The 17984-nt window shown below is 38.0% G+C and overlaps 1 protein-coding gene across 1 annotated transcript; it reads left to right on the plus strand.

Annotated features, from left to right (window-relative positions):
- The first annotated feature begins 12619 nt into the window (after window positions 1-12619).
- LOC133745570 (protein ECERIFERUM 2-like) lies at window positions 12620-15055 on the plus strand. The gene is made up of 2 exons (XM_062173658.1): window positions 12620-13133; window positions 14107-15055. The coding sequence occupies exons 1-2, from the start codon at window positions 12687-12689 to the stop codon at window positions 14986-14988; spliced, it is 1329 nt and encodes a 442-aa protein (XP_062029642.1). The 5' UTR covers window positions 12620-12686; the 3' UTR covers window positions 14989-15055.
- Window positions 15056-17984: the final 2929 nt, after the last annotated feature.

Raw genomic sequence — 17984 nt, forward strand, 5'->3', positions numbered from 1 at the left:
TCTCTCTCTCTCTCTCTCTCTCTCTCTCTCTCTCTTTTTGTGGAAAAAGAGATTGTAAGTACTTCAAATAGATGTAATTGCATATAAAATTAATAATATTAATTTTGTTTGAGTCATCGGTGAACAAGTTTGTCAATACAATTAGGGCTGTCAATTCCAACACGATCCAATAACACGACTCGAAACCCGCACGAAATTAAGTAGGTTGAACCCGTAAGATTAAAAAGCAGATCGGTCATGGGTCAAGCAGTCATGACCCATTTAAAAAATTGGTCGGCCATGGGTAAACCCGCCAACACGAATTGAACCCGTATAACCTGATTATGTTATACTTCATCTTGAAATTTTGGAAGTTAGGAGTATTTGATCATAGGATTAGACAATTTAAAATATTTTACTTTATAATTATTCGATTTAATTATTTATGAATTATATATAATTATTTATATTCTTCGTCTTGTAGAGTTTTTAGTGAATTTGATCAATTTATGCATTTTTTTAGTTAAAGAGATCGCATTGTTAACCCTTAAATGGGTCATTTTGTCTAACACGACACAACCTAGCTATTTATTAAATGGGTTAAGCGGGTTGGAAATGGGTAACCCGTTTAATAAATAGGTTGGATTTGGGTTTAAATTTTTGACACGATTATTAAATGGGTTGAGTTTGGGATTGTCTCTTGCGACACGACAAATACTTTGATCCGACACGACCCAATGATAGTCCTAAATACAATCAACCTTAATGACTTTAAATTAATATTTCACTAGAGATACGTTTGCATTTATGAGTATTCATTGTTTTATACCCAGTATTTATTGTGTACACTTCATCTCAGAGAATTGATCCTTGATATCAATCATCCCCGAATGTATTATTTGTACATAAATACTTTGGCTATATTATTTTCTATATGTTTCAGAGTAACAAATGAAGAAAGAGAAAAAAAATTGGGTTAAGCCATTGGATCATTTTGGTATCTTCATCTTCTTTGGTTTTTTTTTTTTTTTTTTTTAGAGGAGCTGGTGCGGCTGTCCTCAAGTGTTGATTAATGAAATTGCAGAATATATACAGGGGGGACGTAGAGCCTAAACCCCTGATTACAATAAGCATAAAGAGAAAATCCAGAAATAATACCAAGACTCTCTACAAAATGTATGTATTCTAATAAGCACCAATTAGCAAAGAGTGCAAGAATGACTACTCCATTTGCTTTGACATAGCAGTGACATACTGGAAAGATAACTCTATCACAAAGAAGAATCATTACAAATAGCACAGTTTTCCCACTATGTTGCTGCACGGAAATAAATCCGGCGACCCTCAATTTCGTCCTGTCACTAGGAAGTTGCGTCCATGTGATCAAACAAATAGTTCACCGCCTCTCTAGCCCAGACAAAGCACATTGAGTGTGTATACTGGGACAAAGCCCACGTCGCCCTACCAATAAGTGGTAATGACTTATTATCGGCATAAAGCCACGTCCAATTAAAAGTAAAAAATAATAAAACAAAAGGGAAAAGTAATATGGATCTAGACCCAAAGCCCAGACCCAAAACATATCAGGCCCAAGCCTCTATACCAGATTATAGAGACCAAAACACCCCAAACTTGTCTGCTCCTCCCATGTCGTCCCACCACCGGCAGCCAGACTACCACCGTCTACCTCACTCTAATTAGCTGCATCACCCTTCCTCAGATTGGAGCCAAGATACCCAAACCAGATCAGGATCAACTGATATGATCTCAACACAGTGAAACGCGGCTCTGCCACCACGTGGTCGTTACCATCTGACGACCTCTGAGCCCGCAACAGAATCTCGAAACACCTACCAGGCCCTTCACGCTCCTCCCTAGGGCAAGACAATGACTGCCTCGCCTTTCTGCTATCTTCCCACCGCATCCTTTCACCGTCGAAACCTCTTGGAGCCTTGGTTTGCAGCGCCCTTGCCCTGCAACCTCTACTTCAACTGGGCCACATTCTAATGGACAAAAAGTCCCCTTTGGCAGGTCCGACAACAACGCCGTGAGGGCGAGCTGCCAGGCAGGAAAGACTCTTACTTTGCGTTTTCTCACCTAAGGTTCTTTTTCCCTCCGCTGGTGGCTTTGTTATATTCTTTGTGTTTTTATTTTGGGTGATTTGTTGTGAATATGAAAGGCAACACAAATGAGAAGATTTAGAGCACCGACGACCCGACGTGCACTTGCACCAACATGAATGGACGATTTGATAACATTAAATTGACTTTTTATTTATTAAAAAATTCTAAGTATAAATATTAAGAGTTTAGATCATTTAATAAGTATTTGGTCACTTCAGTGTCACTGCATAAAAGAAGATCCATTTTTATTGAGAACTACAAAAGTTTTATAATTTGATCATATTAATCAAGTGAGATGAGTAAGAGCTAGTTTCTTATGTTTTGTTTTGTTAGGAAGAGAATCAGAACAGTCCAATAGAGCTGGATTTTCAGGCTTCAGCTTGGTTGTATACATACCGTTGAGCTCATGCGGCTATTGAGAGAACCTCGGACATAAGCATGGTTGTCTTGCTCACTACTGGGATGGTGTTGCATTACATTTGATGGTGCCTTTGATGAGTCTTATTGAATTTGAGGAACAGGTCTGATGCCCCATGATCACGAGGAACCTTCATACTAGCTGGGTGTTTAGCTGTCTATACAACTTTTGCAAGTATTGAGAGGGTAACCCTTTCTGATGACTGTTGTGCTTTGTTCTCCTTAGTAGTATGGTAGTGATTTGAATGGTTGAAGCGGTGGCTATGGTGATTCTAATAAGCATAGTCCAACAACAAAGCTTAATCTCTCCAAGACTCCTAAACAGAGTGCAACATTATCCACCAAGTCTGCTGTCCGTGATCTTGGAGTCTCCTAGATAGAATGTATATCTACTGATATATATGAGTTTATCTTTCTGTTACTTGTTGATAGCTCATCTAGATTCACTTTGTAATTATCTAGTTTGTTAGACAAGAGTCCTCTTATTTGTATATGTTTATCTTCTTATGTACAGACCTCTATATATAGAGTCATGTAACTTGATCATTTAATATACTGAAATCATTCTAGCTCCATTGTCTTTTATGGTACCAGAGCTCTAAAGTCTAATCGACAAACACATTTTTTTTCCTGATCCTATTCGAGTTCAATGGGTTCCACAATTCGTGCTTCGTCATCTTCCTCATCCACTGAACGTTGCCCAGAATGTCTCCAGCATGCTGTCTATCAAACTGGACCGTTCTAACTATCCTCTGTGTATTGCCCAGATGGCCCCAACACTGAAGAGTCGCAACCTTATGGGGTTTGTGGATGGCTCTAACTCCTGTCCTCTATGCTTCTTGAAGGATAAAGAAGGCAAGCTTACCGACACTGTCAATCCTGAATATGATGCTTGGATAAAAAAAACACCAGTTCATCCTCAGTTGGATTAATATCTCGCTGACTCCAGCCGTACTGTTTAACGATTGCTCGCTCAACGTCAGCTCGTGTCACATGGGTGGCTTTAGAGAAGTGCTATGCTTCTTCCTCGCAAAACCGCATCCTTCAGTTGCGTGGTGAATTGCTGAAAACAATAAGGGGAGATCTCTCCATTTCTGATTACCTTGATAAGTCAAATTTTATTGCTGATAGTCTTGCCTTAGCTGGTGGTCCAATTGATGATAATGATCTTGTCTCTATTGTGATGAATAATGTTGGACCTGCCTTTGAGATGACTGTTAGCTCTGCTCAAGCACGTGATACTCCCATTTCTTATGAGGCCTTGGAGGCTTTATTGTTGAGTGCTGAAGGTTGTATGGCCACTCAATCTCTTTCTGGTGATGTTAATATCGGTACCACTGCATTCCTTGCTTCTCGACTTCATGGATCTTTCCGGGGTCGTGTATTTCCTAGCAATGGGTCGTGGCGGCCATGGTTGGTCTCATGGTAATGGACATGGACGTTCATCCTTTTCTCCTTGTGGTGGCTCCTCTAGTGCTACATCCTCAGTGCAACCGGGTCATGGCTCCTCTATTGAGTCATTTTTTAATACTGGTAACCGTGTACACTGTGAAATTTGGGAGCGTGCTGGTCATACTGCTCTTGACTACTTTAATAGAATGAACTTATCTTATGAAGGAAGGGTTCCCACCAAGCGTCTTACTGCAATGGCTGCATCATCTTCTACTCGTTTTGGTGATACTAAATGATGGATGGACACTGGAGCTAATGCTCATATCACCTTTGATGCTCAAAACCTTACCAACCCTCGTGAGTATAATGGCACTGACAATGTCAATGGGATTGGCCATGGTTCAGGTTTGGATATTTTTCATATTGGGTCTACTGCACTATCTCATAAACACTCATCCTTCACTTTACCTAATGTTCTTCATTGTCCCTCCGCCTCTACAAATCTTATCTCTGTGTATCAATTTGCCAAAGACAATAATTATTTCTTTGTGTTTTTCCCTGATTTCTTTCTTATCCAGGATCTCAGGACACGGAAGATCCTTTTCCGCAGCAAGAGTGAAAATGGCCTGTACCCGCTTCACTTACTTCCATCTCATGCATCATCTAAGGGTGTTTTTGCATTCTTTGGCACTCGTGTGTGTGCTCAAGTCTGGCACTTTTGGCTTGGTCATCCAGCAGCTCCTGTTTTGTCTCGTCTGGTGTCAAATAAATCCTTGCGTTTGCAAGGCCATTTGGAAAACTCGTTTTGTCACTCATGTCCTCTAGGGAAAAGTTCTAGGCTTCCATTTAAATTGTCAGTCTATTTCTAATGTACCTTTGGCACTTGTGCATTCAAATGTATGGTGTTCTCTCAATCTTTCTGTGCAAGGGTTCAAATATTACATTATATTTATTGATGATTTTTCTCGCTATTCATGGCTGTTCCCTATGAAATTTAAGCATGAGGCTTTTTCAATGTCTGTTAAATTCAAGAAACATGTTGAGAATTTGTTTTCTACCAAAATCAAAGTACTGCAATGTGATGAAGGGGGAGAATATAAAAGTCATACATTTCGTGCTTATTTGGAAACTCATGGTATCTTCCAACGTTTTTCATGTCCCAAAACACCCCAACAAAATGGTTTGGCAGAGCGGAAACATCGTCATATTTCTGAAACTGATTTAACTATGCTTGCTCATGCTCATATGCCTATGTCTCACTGGGTCGATGCTTTTAATACTGCTATTTTCCTCATTAATCATCTACCTTCACGTACTTTGGGTCATGCTTCTCCATATGAAAAATTATTTCAGCGTCTTCCTGATTATGACTATCTACGTGTGTTTGGTTGCACATGCTTCCCTTTCTTGCGTCCTTTAATTTTAACCAAAACAAAATGCAATTTAAGTCTAAGAGTTGTTTGTTTCTAGGATATTCCTTTGATCATTAAGGGTATCGTTGTTTGGATCTTACTTCTGGTCATGTTTATGTGTCAAGGCATGTGGTTTTCGATGAACATACTTTTCCATTCCAACAGGCCATGCTCACTTCTCCTGCATCTGGATCGTCCTCACCTACAGATCACCCCATTGTTATCTCATCTCCAGTTTCTCTCCCACCATCAACTATATCACCACCTCCGCAACCTTTACCATTACCAGCACCACCATCTCCATTGCCTTCATCATCTCCACCACCTATATCTCCTACCTTGTCCTCTCCTCCCTCTATGCAGTCTCCCAATGTGGAGGTGTCTCCTTTTACATCTGGTCAAGGTACGTCCATGTTACCATCTACTGAAGATACTTGTATTATTATTCGTTCACAACATGGGATTTTCAAACCTAATCCAAAATATGTTATGCATAGTACTTTACAGACTCACACTCTTGAACCTAGTTCCTATAGACAGGCTGCGCAACATCCAGAGTGGCAAGCAGCAATGGCATCTGAGTTTCATGCCTTGATTTCTTCTGGAACATGGGTGCTAGTTCCTCCTTCTCCAGCAATGAATATTTTGCCAAACAAGTGGGTTTTTTGTGTGAAGCGTCGTGCAGATGGTACTATTGAGAGTTTCAAGGCTCGTCTAGTTGCAAATGGCTTCCATCAACAAGAAAGTTTCGATTATTCTGAAACCTTTAGTCCCGTCATAAAACACACGACTATTTGAGTTGTTCTTGCCTTGGTTGTCCATCATCAGTAGGCGATTCGTCAACTCGATGTACAAAATGCTTTCTTGCATGGTTATTTATCTGAGGATGTTTACATGAAGCAGCCAACAGGTTTTATTGATCCTAATCTTCCTAATCATGTTTGTAAATTACAACGTTCTTTGTATGGCCTTAAACAAGCACCCCGTGCTTGGTTTAAACTTTTTTCAGACTACTTTGAGGTGCTTGGTTTTTCTGAGTCACATGCTGATTATTCTCTTTTTATTCTTGATCGAGATGGTGTGTTTTTGGTGTTATTAATATATGTGGATGATATCCTAGTGACTGGAAATAGCTCTACTCACATCATGCAACTTATTAAGAAATTGGGACAATTGTTCTCCATGAAGGATCTTGGCTATCTTAACTTCTTCTTGGGCATTGAAGCTGCAACTAGTGACGTTGGTCTTCACTTGACACAAACCAAATACACCACTAATCTGTTGGCCAAATTGCGAATGGGAAATGTTAGGCCTATTGCTTCTCCTATGGCAAGTGGTAAGAGAATACGTCTACATGATGGTGTCCCATTATCTGATCCTTCAACATATAGGAGTGTGGTTAGAGCCTTGCAATACTTAACCATCACTCGTCCTGACATTTCCTTTGCTGTCAATCAAGTGTGTCAGTTCATGCATTGGCCTACTACTGTCCATTAGGTAGCCGTCAAGAGGATTTTACGCTACTTGAAGTATAGTTTTGATCATGGTCTTGTCTATCGCCGTGGTTCCTTGCAACTAGTGGCTTATTCTGATGCAGACTATGCCGACGATCCCGACAATCGTTATTCAGCTGGTGGTTATGGCATTTTTCTTGGTCCCAATTTGATTTCCTGGAGTTCGAAGAAGCAAAATACTATCTCTCGCTCTAGCACTGAAGTCGAGTACATACTGCTTGCTTATACAACTGCTGAACTCTCATGGTTGCGGTCTTTGTTTCGTGATCTTAAAGTTTTCCTTACCCTGCCACGTATTTGGTGTGATAACCTCAACTCTATTGTTCTTGCATCTAATCCTATCTTTCATGGTCGAATGAAACATGTTGAAATTGATTATCATTATGTGAGAGAGAATGTGATACGTAATGAATTAGCCATTCGTTATGTATGCACAGATGATCAGCTTGCTGATATCATTACAAAAAGGCCTGCCCATGCCTCGCTTTGCTACCTTGACGTCCAAGCTGACAGTTCGCAGACGCCCTCTCAGCTTGAGGGGGGATGATAAGCATAGTCCAACAGCAAAGCTTAATCTCTCCTAGAGGTGGCAAATGGGCCACTAAGCACGGGCCCGGCACGCTTAAAAGCGGCCCGGCACGGCCCAAGCCCGTTAGTGGCTCGGCACGACCCGAGCACGTTAGAATAACGGGTCGGGCTGGGCCTAAGAATATTGGCCCATTGGCCCGGCCCGGCACGGCCTGAGCACGACATATTGTGGGCCGGCCCGTTACAAACACAAAATTTCATTTTGTTTCTAAAAATATTAAAAAACTACAATGATGAGATTTGAATATGAGACCTTTTATTTAAAATATCATGACAATTCCACCAATGCTTTCTTTTATATTGTCAAAATAATGAAACAAAACATTATATCCTTGTTTTGACATAAGTATTTTTTCTAAGGACTAATTTCAGTTTACCCCCCTGAGGTTAGGGGTCGTCATCATGTTAGTCCCTCTAGTTTCAATTTAATCATGTTAGTCCCTGTACTCTCAAATTTCATCATCCGTGTCCAATTTCTACTATTCCGTCCAATTTGGACCGTTAAGTCTGACTTTTGAGGGCTAAAATGGTCATTTCAGGACAAAAAAAAAACTTTTTTTTTTTTTTTTTTTTGCCTTTTTTTCTGTTTTTTTTTTTTTTTGCATTTTTTTTATTTTCTTTTTCTTCGCTTATTATTATTATTTTATAATTTATTCTTCAACCTATACACCACAAGTTATAATAGGTTTATAAAAACAAAAAAAAAATACTCTAGGTGGTTAAAAAGCCGCTCGCTGGTCTACGATATTTGTGATATATCTCCGATAAAGCGAAAAATTTTAGGATATATCTGTAAAATATATTTATAAAATATAATAGGTTTATAAAGTGAAGAATAATAGGATATATCCTCAATAAAGTGAAGAAATATCTATAAAATATGATTAAAAAAATAAATACAGATATTTCTTCACTTTATTGGGGATATATCCTAAAATTCTTCGCTTTATCGGAGATGTTCCACAAATATCGTAGACCAGCGAGCGGCTTTTTAACCACCTAGAGTATTTTTTTTTTTGTTTTTATAAACCTATTATAACTTGTGGTGTATAGGTTGAAGAAAAAATTATAAAAAAATAATAATAATAATAAGCGAAGAAAAAAAAAAAAACAAGAAAATAAAAAAAATGCAAAAAAAAAAAACAGAAATAAAATGTAAAAAAAAAAGAAAAAAACATCTTTTTTTTTTAAGTTTTTTTTTTTGTCTTGAAATGACCATTTTAGCCCTCAAAAGTCAGACTTAACGGTCCAAATTGGATGGAATAGTAGAAATTGGACACGGATGATGAAATTTGAGAGTACAGGGACTAACATGATTAAATTGAAACTAGAGGGACTAACATGATGACGACCCCTAACCTCATGGGGGTAAACTAAAATTAGTCCAAAAAATATTAAATATATGTTTATTAATAAAGACTAATCTCATAATAATACAACTATAGAATGAAGGAAAGAATAATAGATACTAAATCTTCATTATATTAATAAAGATTAATCTCACAATAATATACTAAAAACAATATATTTTGAGTTTTTTTTTTCTTTCTTTCTTATAGTGGAATATAACAAATTATTTGAAATCTAATCTTAAAAAACTAAGATTAAGAAAAACGTTGTAGAACTTAATTTATTTTAATTTTCTAAATAGTTAAATAAAATTAATTTTTATTTGTTCAAATTAAGATTTTTAAATCGTGCTTTATAGTGGGTAGGCACGAGCACAGCCCGTTATTGACCCGGCACGAGCACGGCCCGACACGATATGGGCTTGGGCCATGGGCCGGGCCGGGCTTAATGTTTAAGTAAATGGGCCGGCACGAGCCCGACACGATAATAAATGGGCCGGCCCAAGCACGGCACGAAGCACGACTAGACCCGCTTAAAATGGGCCAGGCCGGGCCGGCCCGTTTGCCACCTCTAATCTCTCCAAGACTTCTGAACAGAGTGCAACACTATCCACCAAGTCTGCTGTCCGTGATCTCGGAGTCTCCTAGATAGAATGTATATCTACTGATATATATGAGTTTATCTTTCAGTTACTTATTGATAGCTCATCTAGATTCACTCTGTAATTATCTAGTTTATTAGACAAGAGTCCTCTCACTTGTATATGTTTATCTTCTGTTGTACAGACCTGTATATATAGAGTCATGTAACTTGATCATTTAATATACTGAAATCATTCGGGCTCCATTGTCTTCTAGATTCTAGGAGTTGTGGAGTCGACATTTTGAGGGTGGAGTTTTGTCATGACTACGGTGGCGTCATAATAGTTTGGTAGTTATTCTCCACGAATGGTCTTGAAATTTGTGATGTTTGTTAAGAATATATACATCCCACATGGGAAAAATGGGACCTTGCCAATGAGTTTATAAGGGTTTGGGTCACTCCATCCATTGCCAATTGGTTTTGGATGTGAACCCCAAATTACTTTATCATGGTGTCAGAGCAGGTTATCCACGTGTGCATGCCAAACGGCCACATGAGCTCCACATCACCCAAAAGTTGTCCACGTGTATGGCTTGAAAATTCGCCACACGTGCGGGGGTGTGTTGAGAATATATACATTCTACATGGGAAAAATGGGACCTTGCCTATGGGTTTATAAGGGTTTGAGCCACTCCATCCATTGCCAATTGGTTTTGGATGTGAACCCCAAATTACTTTATCAATGTTCGCTTGGCGTTCCTGTTGTGGGTCATCCTCCTAGCAGTAGATGCATGCATGTGGCCGGTCTTCCTCCTGATAACATAGCATCCATGGATTTAGAGGTTTGTATCTTAAGCAAGCAAAACGAAGAAGAAGAAGAGACTTTCCTAGCTAACACATAAAGCCAACTATTATAGACTGGCAGAAACGTAATCAACTTGATAGGTAGGGAAGTACTCCACGTCAGTGAAGGTAGGACACGCTTCAGCAACATATAAATTGCTGGTTAGGAAGAGCAGATGGTTAGGAATAGCTAATAGCATGGTTAACACCTCCTAGCATTAGATGCATGCGTAGATGATAGTGGCAGCTTACTTGCTAATTGTCTTCATCGTGGGATTGCATGTGGTAAGTAACGTACGTACTCTGTGCAGAGCACGGTGACTTCTCTTGGTCGAAGATCTATTGGTTATGCTTCATGCCTCCTAGTAGTGATAGTTGGTTAGAGCGTCTACCATGTTCGGGATTTTCTAGAGTATATACTCAATTTCGAAAATTATTACTTGATACTTACTCCATAATACTTTTTTTTAATGGTATATAAATGTCTCACGTAGAACCTCCGGGATTCATCTATATCCCACAGACGTGTATGAGAATTGATTAAGAACAGAATATGCAGGAATTTAATGGCATTTGGAGATTGATTATTCAAATTAATTGAGAACTAAATAAATTTGGAGGTTACGAGACAATAAGAAATTGATGCTTTTGGGATGAGGAAATCAATCTCAGTTTGCTTAAGCGGTCACGTAGAACCTCCCCTCCCAATTTACTTGATGTTGCTGCATGTAACATGCAGATCGACCATTACTTGACTTCATACCTCGCCTTTGTTACAAGACCCAAAGGGTTTCCAGTGGAATTGGAATTGGAACAGAAATACTGCTAAAAAACCTAAAGTTAAAAACAAACCATCTGAAAAATATAAACAGATCGAGATCGACGAAGATGGCAGTAGCTTCATCTAAATCAATCTGTCCTTCTAGATCTAGTTTTGTATCATGACCTCAATTTCATCATCTTTGGAGAAGAGACCTATTTCAACTACCATGGACTCATCCACCATGTTGGCACGGATGGCAGCAGCTAATTACCACCATTTTCCTCTCCCCTGCTCCAATTTCCTCAACTACCAGCAGGCCAGTCTTGTCATGCGACTCAGGGACCGAGTCAGAAGTTATAGGTACTCAGTTTTTTTTGCTAAACAGCATACTTAATCTTACACATACAAATGAAGAGATTTTTTGTCTAAACTCATAATACAAAGGGAAATTTTTGTTTAAATCATAAATAGTTTCGTGTTTTTTTTTTCTTTTCAAATACTGTAGTATTCAATTTTGATTACCCAAAAAAGAAACATTTAGTTAATTGTTTTCTTCTTTCTAAAAGAGTATTTAATTTGTCAAAAAGAGTACTTAATTATTATTAATTTAATTTCAGAAAAATGTTATTGCTCTTTATTAGTTGGATGTGCAATAACACACAATTTCTAAGTGGGGCCATGACAGTCTTACATTAAATTGAAGTAATTAAGGACTGCCGGACTGCCCTATCATGTAAACTAAAATGGTTGAGGCTAGGGGTGCCATGGCCATTCCAAGGCCTAACGTACCTCCGCACTTCAATTAACGTAGGGAGAGAGAGAGAGAGAGAGAGAGAGAGAGAGAGAGGCGTAATGATGGGTAACCGGTATTTGTCATGAGAGAGACGTGATTGCCGGTAACGGGTACTTGTCATGTCTTGGTACAGGAGAAATCAGTCACAGATTCCTTTCAAATCGAATTAAAATAAGTACTTGCATTAATTAAGGCCAGAATAGTACGTAGTTAAACTCACAACTACTTGTTTCCCAACGACATATGATTATGTATATATGTTTGAGAGAAAACGTCGGCATCATAAAAGATTCAGTTAATTCGTAAAATTACATGCACCCACGTCAACTCGATCATTAGAATCTTAAATTGTTGTCGACGTATAAACTCGATCGATCTGTAAATTAGAGGAAAAAAAATATATCATTCTTTTTAAAATGAGACGATCGATCGATGCAGATGTATTAGAGATCGTATAGATATAGCTAGAACCATGGTATAATGCTAGCTAGCTCCATTTTGAAGATTGAGAATCGCTCTACTGATTGAAGTATCTGTGTAATGTAGCAGAGCTTTGAGATTAACATTGAACTAATTTCAAATGAAATAATTCTTTAATTTTTATTAGAATCACATAGTAATCGTTAGATCTTAAATGCATCTTTCAGATGGATTCATTCTCCTGTATTAGATATTTAGAAGATTGTACATGTATTCGATCGTAAAGAGAAATGTTCAAAACCTGTGCGTGCCGGTACACATTGCCAGAAAGAAAAAGAAAAAGAAATAACCAATGCATGATATCAGTACAGGATTAAATTAGCTGCCAACTGCACAACGAAGACCTCAATATAAAAAGGTGGCCTTATCAGGCCTAAAGGCATATATATCTCCATTGTGGACGTAGTTTCACATTCCCCTTTCTTAACTTTCTTCTCTAAAAAAGTAGAAATGGTGGCAGCATCAACCAAGAACATCGACCGCCTCAAGTCCAGCATGAGACTATCGTCCGTCGCCCCAGGAACGGTGACCGGTCGGAAGGTCCATGAGCTGACCAACGTGGACTTGGCTATGAAGCTACATTACATCAAAGGGGTCTACTTTTTCAACAGTGATGCAGTCCAGGGGCTTACGGTGTTTGACTTGAAGAAGCCCATGGTCATCCATTGGCTCCCACTCTACTTCGTTGCCTCCGGGAGAATCCGAAGATCCGAAACCGGCCGGCCTTTCATCATGTGTAACGATGCCGGTGTGAGAATTGTGGAGGCACGTTGTGACGAAACGGTCGATGAATGGTTGGCCATGGCTGTGGAGGATGATTCTACTTTTGATGGTCTTGCTTATAATCAAGCACTTGGTGAAACTGATCTTGATTTCTCTCCTTTGGTCTTTATACAGGTTAAATCACTAGCTCACTACTCGTCTATTATGGAAATGGCTTCTACGTTAGCTAGTCTTTTTCAAGTTTCAAATTAAATCTCTAGCTAGCTATGGGCTTTTATTGTTTATTCAAAAAAAATAAAAAAGGCTTTTATTGTGTAATTATGATTTAAAGAAGGATGCTTTTACAGACCTCATCTCCAAGTATACAAAATTAATGCCCTTAATTAATTAGCATGCAGATCTTTTGAACAATGATTTCCCTAAGTATTATGCTACGTAATATGATAAATATTGATAATAATATTCACATGTCACTAATAAATGGCATAGCCATAAACTTTGTTAAGAGGGGTCAAATTTACATAGCTACAAATCTACAAATTGGATGACCTAACCATATAGAAATAAAAAAAATTATTTCTAAAATTTCTTCGTATAATAAATAATCGAGAAAAAAAAAATACTATAAATAAGGATCAGATAAACTAACTTAAGGAGAAGAAATGAGAGAAAATAGATACAAAGAAATGCAATATTTTTGCCTCGATCTCATAAACTTGTTAAAAGCAACTACATATTTGATCATATTAGAAAAGGCCAAATGAGTCGAATAGCTTATATTTCTTTTATATAAAAATAAAAATCTAAGACATAGTAGACTTGGTCAAGATGGTGAGCCGGGTCGACAATTGACCCTAGCCTTCTAATGCTCATGTAGTTACGCCATTCTATGCTTCACATTTCACAGTGCATGGAAGCTTCTAGTATTATTTGAGACGGTTTGGAGTTTGGACCAATGCGAATGGATCATAAGGATTGAATTAAGTGAAGCTCTGAGAAGAGTTTCGACAATCATTTGTTTTCTTAGTACATTTTCAAGTTGGAAGATACTTTATTATTTAAGAAAAATTTCCCTATTGAGCGGAAGTCCTCCATATTACCATGCCTAATTGCCTTTGTTGTTGTTTAATGTGATACTTCTAAGCAGTTCACTTGGTTCAAATGTGGAGGAATGTCAGTGGGAATTAGCTGGGCAAATGTTCTTGGAGATGCATTTTCAGCCTCAACCTTCATCAACCATTGGGGAAAGGCCATGGCAGGTCTTGTGCCACACAAGTCTCTGCATGTACCAGACCGACCTGCAAAATCTGAGCCCCCACTTTCAGTACTTCCCAATCTAATACCAAATGTAGTGAAAAGGGTTGATTCGGTTGGCGATTTATGGCTCACACCCAACAACTGCAAGATGAAGACACATACTTTTCATGTTCAGGCAGAGAAAATTAACCATTTTCTCTCAAACCAAAGATCCAAGGTCTCAGCTTTTGAAGTACTCTCTGCAATCATATGGAGAGCCTTGTCCAAGATCAAGGCAGACCCAGAAGAGACAAGGATGGTGACTCTTTGTACAAACAAATCCCGTGAAAGAGAATTTGAGTTTCCAAGTAATAGGATGGTATGGAGCATAGTTAAAGCAGATTCCTGGGTTGCAGAAGCTGAGGTTTCAGAACTGGTGGAGCTCTTTTTGAACAAAAGAGAAGATGAGAATGGCATGATTGAAGAGGTGATGGGGAATAATGAGACTGGGGAAAAATCTTCAGACTTCATAGCATATGGGGCAAAATTGACATTTGTGAATTTGGAAGAAATCGAGATTTATGGGCTTGAATTGAAAGGGCAAAAGCCAGTTTATGCAAATTATTCCATTAATGGGGTTGGTGATGAAGGAGTTGTCTTGGTGCTTCCAGGGACAAAATGTGGTAAGGTGGGAGATGGTGTTAATGGTGATCGATCTGTGACTGTGGTTGTGCCTGAAAATCAACTAGCACAGCTGAAAGTTGAGCTCAAAAAGAATTGGAGTATTGCTTAAGATTGATCTAATAATATGATACTATAGATTCATCATGTATGTGCTGATATGAAATTTGCATGACCTAGTGGCTTCAGATTTAGGCCCCATGTCACCCCCCCCCCCCCCCCCCCCCCGACCCCGATGCAAAGTTCTTCTATTAATAGAAATAATGGACATGGGAATGAGCCAAGTTAGGCATTCCCAATACCAGGCCAGTTCTAAAGTCTAGCTACAGCTATAATGTGTGTTTTTTTAATATATGATAAAATAAAGTAATTTGAACTTTATTCTTCTTTATACATGTTAGATACAGGTATAATTAGATATGAGATCCTCAAATTCAAAATTTGAGGATTTGTACAACCTTTTTTAATTATGCAACCTAATTTAACGATTTTCGATTACATTACCACGAATCAACCGTTAGATGTTTATGTATGTACGAGTAGATCACTTCTAAAAATTTTCCTTCAAATTACTAATCATGAAGGTACTAAACTGGATTAGATCAATGGATGAACCAAATCTGTCAAACATGAATGGTTCATGTTTATAACTGATAAAATACGATTATGAATATCTTAACGATTTTCTATTTGGTTGAAAAAATACATAAATGATCGATCTACACATAACTATCTAAACATCTAACGGTTGATTTGCCGAAATGTGATCAAGCAGTGGGTCTAACATAAAAGTCTTCAACTAATCCTTAGTTTAGTAGTTCTCATTAGAAGAGCTCCTTATATTATCATATGCATCTTTATTGAATAGAAGAGGTTAAAAACGTTAACTGAATAAAACTGACAGAATTTTTTGAAGTGGCCTCATTGAACCTTGACTAGGAGATGAATACAGTAGATATATACTCCATAAAGTTGAGTATATATTATTTCTCCAAAATCATATTTACTACATACTAAGAGCAACTCCAACAGCTTCCCCATATTTTGATTTTTCTCAACTTTAGGGAAAAATGAGCCTCTTTTGCTTCAACAAATTCCTTGTAACTATCCCTATTTTAGGAAAAGTGAGGAAAGAGAAAACCAAATTCCCTATATTTACAACAATGTCTAAAATTTTAAGGAAGAATATGGAGATTTTAGATATTGTTGTAAAATAGAAAATCTGTTGGAGAAGAAAAAGATGCTAAAGCTTTGATTTTTGCTTCCCTATATTGTTATCAAGGCATAAGCGGTGGAGGATGTTTTCGAGAATCTTAAGAAACAATTGAACAAGTCAGTGCTCGATGATGAAATTAAACATCTCCTGTAAAAGATATCCTAAACATAAACCCAGCAAGGTGCTCCGATAGGGGTAAGTACTATACTTATTCCCCCACTGAGTTGTATCTCTGTTTGTACTCAGACTCATAAACATTACAACATTTGTTGGCTTTTGATCTCATTACCAACATCATCTTTTGCAGGAAATTGAAGCAAATGAGAAGCATAGATATCAACTCCAACTTGAGAAGGCCATTAGTAACAATGGCAACAAAACTTGCGCATTCTTAGATACAGGTACGCCGGTCTGTTTCTCTCTCTTCTCTATCTCTCTAGGTTTTCTGTTTGTCTTTTAATTGCTTTCACTATAAAAAAGAATTGCAATGGCTTCGGAAGTTTGCGTCGGCACACTTTTGCCGTCTCCAAAGACTGGCATTTCGCTTCAGCAAAGCTACACCGTCGCACGTCTTACGACCGAGTAGATATGCCGTCGCATGGGGGTAGCTAAAGATTAGAACTTGGCTTCGGCAAAGATTAGTTGTCGCAAGGTATGAAAAGTTTGCCACTGCAACATACATGTCGTCGCATAAGAACTTAAGAAGGCTACGATGCTACGGGATTCTTTTAAGAAAATCTGATTTCGAATCGAAAAGCCCCATTTTCTTCAACCCTCATCCTCTCCCACAACCCTCTATATCCTTTTCTCTGTTCTTGTTCCAACTCACCAAATTGAGGTTCGAAGAACTTGGTTGCCATTGGATTGATCTGGATCCAGATCCAGGGCTTATTCTTGTTTGTGTATGTGACGATCTGAGATTTAAATTTATAATTTTTAAAGTCGAAAGTGTTATAAATATTATATAAATGTGGTTGTCCACTGTAAATACTCATTAGTTATGTCCTTATGATGTAAACATTACTCCTATATAAAGGGGTCTAATGAGAATGAAATACACATTTCTACCTTCTCCATATTCTGTTTCTCGCTTCTATCACTATATTTTTCTCTAGTTTATAACACGTTATCAGCACGAATTTGCTCTTATTTTTCTTCTTCTTCTTCTTTGAACTCCATGATGATCCGCAAGCCTTATGGTGCAACATAGTTGCTTATGTCCAAGGCTAATGATCTATGAGTTTTTCTTCTTTCTCTCCTAGATGAATATCAATTTTCTTTATGCGATCATTTACATGTATCTGTATGTATCTTTTATATAATTTAATTGTTGAAAATTTATATTTCATATTCGACAATGAGAACTACATGTTCCATTGCTCAAGACTCGAGTCCTCTGACCGAGTAGTCTTAGAACCTATGGTTCTATAGACATCACACGAATGTTTTTCTCGTGTGTTCCCTATGGGATCCATTGTTCATATTTATGAACATTTTGAAACTCTGTTTCGTACATGATTTTTATATCATTTGTCATAGAACATACTGTTCTAATAATTATGAATCCTGATATATCTCATCTTTTCTCTTTGTAGAAAGATGACGCATCTCACAAAATTGGACTTTGATCCTCTTAAAATTTCTGGCAAGAACTATTTGATGCTGAAATTCACCTTATGGCTAAAAACCTTGGAAATGCCATCAAAGTTGACAATAAGTCATCTGTGCAAGATCCCGCCAAGCCTATGATTTTCTTGCGTTATCATCTTGATAAGATCCTAAAAGATGATTACCTTACGGTGAAAGATCCACTTGAGATTTGGCAAGCATTGGCTGATCGATTTGCTCACCAGAAAACCATTGTTCTATCTAGAGCACGATATGAATGGACG

The sequence above is a fragment of the Rosa rugosa genome, chromosome 4 (genome assembly GCF_958449725.1).
Source record: "Rosa rugosa chromosome 4, drRosRugo1.1, whole genome shotgun sequence".
NCBI lineage: Eukaryota > Viridiplantae > Streptophyta > Magnoliopsida > Rosales > Rosaceae > Rosa > Rosa rugosa.

Excerpts from the sequence above, each read along its gene's own strand:
- LOC133745570 (XM_062173658.1), top strand. The coding sequence starts at position 12,687 with ATGGTGGCAGCATCAACCAAGAACATCGACCGCCTCAAGTCCAGCATG. Across the intron at positions 13,134-14,106 it reads CTCCTTTGGTCTTTATACAG|TTCACTTGGTTCAAATGTGG; the intron begins GTTAAATCACTA and ends ACTTCTAAGCAG.